This window comes from Glycine max, chromosome 1, assembly GCF_000004515.6.
Source record: "Glycine max cultivar Williams 82 chromosome 1, Glycine_max_v4.0, whole genome shotgun sequence".
Lineage (NCBI taxonomy): Eukaryota > Viridiplantae > Streptophyta > Magnoliopsida > Fabales > Fabaceae > Glycine > Glycine max.
The window spans coordinates 10,717,805-10,725,845 of NC_016088.4; the positions used below are offsets into that span (position 1 = coordinate 10,717,805).

Consider the following 8,041-nt stretch of genomic DNA (forward strand, 5'->3'; position numbering starts at 1 on the left):
GCCAATGAATAATTTCCTTCAGCATTACTCTACAGCAGGATCAATGGCTTCTAACAGAAGATGGAAAATTTGGAAGCTCAGAAATGAAATGATATTTCATAATCAGTCTTTTGATATCTCTAAGCTGGCAGATAGTACTCTTTTCCTTATGTGGACTTGGATGAAAGGGTGGGAAAGGGACTTCAATGTTCCTTTTCATTGTTGGTCCTCAGCAATGCCTCTAGTTTTTAGTTAATGTTTTTCTTGTAGGGCAGGGTTGTGGCTTGTTGTTGGGTTGTTTTTTCTGTTCTTACAGGATTTTATTATCCTATGTATCTTGTAGTACCTCTGTTACTTTTCCTACTTTGATATAAATTATCTTTGCAGTTCAAAAAAAACAGTAAAACAGCTGAGACATTCAATGGATGCATGGCTGTGGTGCATTTTGGGAGATTTTAACTCCATAAGAAGCTTAGATGAAAGGTTTACCAATGTTCAAAGCTTGTTTGAGGACAGCTGAATCAGCGAATTCAATGAGTGGATAGATGAATTGAAGGTTATGGTGGTTCCTTGGCTGGGCAAAAAGTTTACTTGGTATAGACCTAATGGCGCATCTAGAAGCAGACTTGACAGGTTCCTAGTTTCTCATGAATGGCTTGCTAGATGGCCCAGCAGCATTCAAGCTACACTTGCAAGGAATTTTTTGGATCATTGTCCAATTGTGCTTCGTTCTAAGGAGATTGATTGGGGCCCAAAACCTTTTAGGATCATGGATTGCTGGTTACTTGATAGGTCATTCAAGGAAACTGTTCATCATTGCTGGACATCCAATCAGCAAGCAGGGTGGGGAGGATACATCCTTAAAGAAAAAATCAAGAAATTGAAGCACATCTTGAAGAGATGGAATAGAGAACATTTTGGAGATACCTTTACAAAGGTCAAAAGGATTGAATCTGAATTAAACAAATTGGAGGAAGACACAATCCAAAGACAACTATCCCAACAAAAGGAGCAGAAAAGAAAGCAACTGCAGGAAGATCTTTGGGCAGCAGCCCAAGCTCATGAGTCTGCTAACCAGCAACATTTCGATTGCAACTCTTTGGGATGGGCTTATGCATTAGAGACTATCAAGGAACATTCATTCTCAAAAAGACTCCTTCATGCATTTTCGTGGCTCAAGGAACAAAATTTTCACAATATAGATTTTGAATTAGATTGCAAACTTTAATATGATAATAAGGATTAAGGAGAAACATAATATAAATGATGTGTTAATTATTCATAAAAGAAAAAAATTAAAATATTTTTTTATAAAATTTAAAAATAGAATATATATGGAGTAGAAACATAATATAAATGATGTGTTATGTTATTGTTCGTTTGCTTCCAAATTTACTTTTTTTTTTAATGAACTTATGCCCTTAACATATAAGTGTGTTGAGCAGAAATGCTCCATCTTTGACCACAAAGTGGTTGGTCAACATCCAAAGCAAATTAAGCTTCAAAACCAAATACCACCTTAAAGAAAAAAATTTAGAAATTCAAACTATTTGAAGTTGTTGGGTCCATTAATGATGAATTGGTGCCCTTCTAATCTGGCCTAAAAGATTGTGGGGACATAGGTTTTTTATCGTTACCAATTTGGAGTGTTGTAAAATTCAAACTAATTTTGTCTCTTTACCCTCTATCTTAGCAGAACGTGTCTTAATTGGGGCCGTAAATTCGTATCTGGTCTCACATGGGGGCATATGTTCCCCCTCCATTAAAAGACCCTTTTGTCACTAGCTGAAAAGTATCCTAGGCTCTACTTGATCTCTTCTCAAAAACACCAACTTATTGGACAAATGGGGAAGCATAATAACTCTGGATGGGAGTGGTATTTTAATTTGAGAAGACCGTTGTTCGACAGCAAAATTGGAATGGCTATCACTTTTCTTTCTGAAGTTGAAGGTAAGCCTGTTCACAATTATGGGTCTGATAGCTGGGACTGGGCAGCAGACCCGTCGGGTATCTACTCTACAAATAGTGTTTATTCAATGTTTTGGGAGGAAGCAACAGTGGACAGTCTCGAGGAATGCTTTGAGGAGCTATGGAAAATCAAGATTCCTAGTAAAATAGTGGTTTTTGCATGGACAATCATGAACATGTAGTGGTCTAAGCATACCTAATAATTTATTGTGATTGATCAAGTAAGAATTCAGAGAGCAATAATATTTATTGAAGTGAAGCAATAACTTTACCACAAGGTCACCAGAATTGAAGAAGGTGGTGTCAGATTTGGATTCCAAAACCAGCAAAAGAGAACCCAACTGGCTAATCGTGATTGTCACCAAACAAGTAATTATAAAGAACCTGTACCTATGACTCATGATCCACAATTGCCTCCTAATTCTCACGTGCTCTCTAAATATCATGTTAGCATCAGACCCACACCCTTCAAAAAGCTTGCGAAGCCCTTCAAACCTCAATATCTGAAGCTCACAGGTAAGCCTAAAGAGCACACATGCCAACAAGAACAACCCCGTTCTGTAAACCCATGAAACCAACACTAAAACAAACACAACCCAGTTTAGAGGGGTCCCACATGGGATAGAAATTTCGACGCTAGAAAAGAAGATAATTTTGTGAACAAGTTCTACAAAAAAGGAAGGTAATATCATGCACGCTAAGTATCTGAATGCTTTCTGAAGCTTGCGCGTGTACCCACTTCACTACCTCATCATAAGGTGCCTCTACCACCGTACCCACTTCATTCAATTCAATTCAATTCTCTCTATCTGTAACTTCATTCACTATAGGCTCAACATTATGGGGGCAAGGATTATGATTTTGCAAGGTCTGTAATTAACCCATAAAGGATTATGATGAAAAAGGTATTTATTAAATTTTTTATATTGATAAGTGAGGCATTATCTGTTTTAAATTGTATTGTATGATACTAAATCGTGGATGTGTTTGGTTGTATGAACACATGAAACTGCTGCAAGCAAGTACTCAATGGTTGTTGTTTCATCTGACTAAGTTTTCAATGTTCTAAAAAGTATTTTTGTCAAGGTCTTGTTGGTAGGTAAATATTGAACCTGTAGACCATGCCCAACAAGCCAACAGGGCAACAGAGAATTACCCAAATTCACTGTGCTTTAGTTATTTGTGCCACTCAGGATAATGTTAGAGTCTTAAAATGTATCCTGAGGTGTTTTGAGAAGGTTTCTGGTCTTAAGATAAATTATTCTAAAAGCCATTTCGGCTGCCTAGGCAAATCAGAGGCCTGGTGCAGGGATGCAGCTCAATTTCTCAATTGTACTCAACTGGAATTTCCTTTCTCTTATCTTGGAATTCCAATAGGGGTGAGGGCTAAAAGCTGGACTGTATGGCAGCCTATTATAAGGAACTTTGAGGCCAAGCTTGCAAAATGGAAGCAAAGATGTCTTTGTATGGGTGGCAGAATAACTCTCCTTAATTCAGTCTTAACAGCTTTCCCCATCTATTTGCTATCTTTTTTTAGGAACCCTAAAAAAGTGGTGCAAAAAATTGTCTCTATTCAAACAAATTTTCTATGGGGAGGTCACCTTGAGGCCAACAAGATCCCTTGGGTGAAGTGGGACACAGTTTGCCTTCCTAAAATAGTGGTTATAGGTGAAAACCAAATCAGCAATCATCCTTTCAAACACACAGTCCTAAAATCATTAATACTAAGTAAGCTCATGTTTTAACCAGTAACCAACAAGTCACATGTACCAAACACACTCAAAGCATGCATGGAACTTGCTCTGTTGCAGGCCTCACATGTACCAAACACGCATTAACAACATTTAAACATGTCAACATAAAGAGTGAATTGCAGGGCTCATTTCATGATTCGGATTTTATTTTATTTTATTTAACAAACTCGTCCAGTAATAAACCACGAATCAAACAAATGGTGAACACTCAAACCATCAACTTCATGAACTAAAGAGCAAATACAAACGAATAAAATACAAATACATCCCGCAACATCAAATGACTCAAATCCATTACTTCAAAATACAAATACCCAAAGGAACTACAACACAACATATTTTAATTATTAGCAACAAGCATATTCTCATCTTGGTAAGAAGCACAAATAGAGATGCATATACTCACCAATTGTCAATTGTCGTCAAAGATATTCCTAATCAGCACTGATCACTAACCAGCACACAGAACACAAGCAACAACGAACCTTGACAGCGACTAAAGAAGATGAAGAAATCACCTGAGTAGCAAAGTAGACATGATATATACAAAGTTAAGCAATTGGTTTCGAAACATGACAACAGAGACATACCTTCGATGGCTTCCCTGGGAGTCTTAAAGCCAACCACAATGGACTTCCAAAATCGATTCCCACCCTTTCCAGGACTCTTTCCTTTCCTACTTTTCTTCGAGCTGTGAAAGTGACCAAATGTTAAAACGAGGAACGCCTAATGTTAAAACGAAAGGACGTACCTCAATCGATAAGTGGCAGAGACAAACTCCACAAAGATGAACTCCACAATGTGGTTGCAGTCACGGAAGCGCGGGCCAGTTTGCGAAAAAGACAAACTCAGGCAGAAGGAGAAAGAAGAAGAACACCCTGGGAGTCTTAAGGCCAACCACAATGGACTTCCAAAATCGATTCCCACCCTTTCCGGGACTCTTTCCTTTCCTAGTTTTCTTCGACCTGCGAAAGTGACCAAATGTTAAATCGAGGAACGCCTAATGTTAAAACGAAAGGACGTACCTCAATCGATAAGTGGCAGAGATGAACTCCACAAAGACGAACTCCACAATGTGGTTGTAGTCACGGAAGTGTAGGCCAGTTTGCGACAAAGACGAACTCAGGCAGAAGGAGAAAGAAGAAGAACGATAGGGTTCAAGCACGCGGGTTATGCAATTTCAAATTTTTAATATATAATGATAACAACATCATTTTTTCAAAAATACTCGATGTTAACATCAACTAGGTAACATCAGTTTTCTTAAAACCGATGTAAACATCAACTCGATAACATCGGTTTTTCCGAAACCGATGTTAACAACTCGATATTAACATCGGTTTTTCCAAAACCGATGTTAACTACTCCATAGTAACATCGGTTATTTCGGTTATTTAAATAACCGATGTTAATATCAAGTAGTTAACATCGGTTTCGGAAAAACCGATGTTAACTAAGTCTACTTATTTACAAAAATGCCACCGCGCTTTTGTTAACATCGGTTTTGTGAATAACCGATGTTAACCGTGCGATGTTAAATCTAAAAATTGTAGTAGTGACTGATGTTTTAACATTTTTTAAACAATAAATAAAATTATCTAAGACGATTTCTAAAGAACCTATGTAGAAACCGACATACTAAGATGGTGAAAAACCGTCGTGGAACATGTTCGGTGGCTTCAAAGACGATTTTAGAACCGTTATGGAATGTGCTAAAGAATCGACATGGAAAACATATTGAATGCAATAATGAGATCTTAATTTTAAACTCTTTCTTCAATTACTTATGACAAAATATATTATTTTGGGAATACAAATAGTCATTTGGGTTCTATATCTGAACTTTAAGTTCTCGATACTATTGTGTAAGGTACACTTGCCCTTGTGCACTCATATTTTACACATCATCTCCTAAAAAATCCATTTGTCTAGCATTTACGATCCCCTCCATGACCTTCCTCATCCTTTTTTCCAACAACTTCGATAAGATCTTATACTAGCAACCAATAAGTGAAATTGGTCTATACTTTTCCAACCCTATGGGATCCTCCTTCTTTGGTATAAGAGTACGAAATGAGGCATTAAAACCTATTGGCAATCTTCCATGCATGTGGAACTCATGGAGTTCGCTAAGGATGTCAACTTTAACCACTTCCCAACAATATTTGAGGATGTTAAAGTTCAAATCATCTGGCCTGGACTTTTGCTCCCATCACAATGCCATATTGCTCTCTTGATTTCTTCTTCCAAGAACAGTTGTGTAAGTAGCCCATTATCTCCTTCCTTGACAGTCTTAAATCGCACACCTTCTAGCAACACATGCATCCCACCATCTTTCTTGAATTTCTCTTGGTAGAAATCCTTGATGACATTCTTCACCTTCAAGGGATCATCACATCATTCTCTTGAGACCTCCAAACCTTTAATACAATTACTCATCTTTTTCCCTTGGACCATAGCATGGAAAAATTTTGAGTTTGCATCTCTCTCTCTAAGCCACTTAACTCTTGACTTTTGGCATAGCATAGATTCTTGTATTTTTTAATTACGCCAAAAGTTTTTTTATCAACTCTTCTGTTTCACAAGCTACCTCTAAAGAAAGACCTTTAATCGCCTCCTTCATGTCCAAATTGTTGATACAATTCACCAACATCCCCATATTTTCCTTTAGGTCACCAAACTTCTCCTTGCCCCATTTTTCTATCTCCACATTCAACTTTTTTAGCTTTTCTTTAAATGCAAAAGCACCGCACCCTTGGACCTCAAAAGATGCATATTTCTTCTTCACAAAATCCATAAACCTTGGATCATCTATCCAAAAATTAAAAACTTTGAATGGCTTTGGGCCCCAATCTAAAGTCTTATATTTTAGGATAATTGAACAATGGTCGAATATCTATCTACCAAGGACATGTTATGTAGCATTAATTCATTTTTGTAACTACTGCAAGGACACCATTATCCTACCAATTCTACTTATAGCACACCCTTCAGCTCTCACCCATGTAAATCTCCTTCCCATCAATGGTGTGTCAAATAATTCCATGTTATCAATAAAAGTGTTAAACTCCTCAATCTCATTACCTCTATATTGGCTTCCGTTTGATCTCCCCAATTCTTCTTCTTCTTTCTCACTTCATTAAAGTCACCTACAACACACCACAACCCTTGACCTACACATCTTTTTAATTGAAGGATCTTCTCCTATAAGATTATTTTTTCTTCTAATGCTCATGGAGAGTATACATTCACAATGCTGGTGAAGTCTATATCTCCATTGCATTTTCCTTGCAAGAATAAAAATCCCTTCCCTATCCTTCAATCGGATACTACAAATTTTCCTTCACCCCAACAACACAATAACCCTCTCTAGCATGATTCAATGTAGGATTATGTTTCCATTCCACGTGTTGGTCTCCCCATACAGCTCCACATACTTTATTTTGCAGCTCTTTCATTTTTGTTTCTTGCAAACACACTAAACTAAGGTCCTCTCTTATGATAAGATCTTTGGCCACCTTCCATTTTACCCTACTCCCTAAGCCTCTAACATAATAGGCTAGAATCTTCATGGACAACTCTTTGTACCCTTCTTCTTCATCCTTCCCTCCTTGTGTTTTGCTGCCCTATTATCCCTTTCCTCCAATTGAATCAATTTTTCCACAAACTTCTATTTGCTTCCTTTAAACCCAACACCAAGTTTACAAGCGAAATCCCATAACTTCCCTGCCTTTTCTAACTCATTCTTCACCCATAATAGATCTAGCCTCCTCCTAAATCTTCTATTCTTGCAACTAGCAGAGAGTGATCTAGTTGGTTTCCTAAAGTTCCTGCTGATCTTCCCACATGATCCTCGTACCACAGTCTTCTCTATATCTTTTGATTTCCCTTATCTGGTAGAACCTGCCAATAATTTTGATCCACATAGGCTTCAATAGGTACACAACCAGGATCTTTTTTCAGGTCTTTCATATTACTTCATTCTACAACTTCAATATGCTCCACCTGACTCCTCTACCCCCTTCTAGATGAAATAACATGTTTGCCCCTGTAGTTATAGTGGGGTTTATCAGCCTTTTATGTTTTCCTCCCCCTGATTGAGATCGTAATACCTTGTACTTGTTTGTTTTCTTTAATTTCCACCTCACCATGGTTGACAAATGCACATTTAGAGTTTTTTGTTACTTCTTAGTCCATTACATGAACATGCTCTTCCTGATGGTTTATATTTTCTCCTAACATACTGAGAGAATTTTCACCCAGACCCAAATTTAATTCTTCGGTCTCAATAACCTTTACCCCACTTAATGTTAGTGGCCCAATATCTTTCGGCCTAGACA

The 8,041-nt window shown here is 37.5% G+C and overlaps 1 protein-coding gene across 1 annotated transcript; it reads left to right on the forward strand.

Annotated features, from left to right (window-relative positions):
• Positions 1 to 538: 538 nt before the first annotated feature.
• LOC102667320 (uncharacterized) lies at positions 539 to 1,207 on the forward strand. The gene has a single exon (XM_006573936.1). The coding sequence runs from the start codon at positions 539 to 541 to the stop codon at positions 1,205 to 1,207; it is 669 nt and encodes a 222-aa protein (XP_006573999.1).
• Positions 1,208 to 8,041: the final 6,834 nt, after the last annotated feature.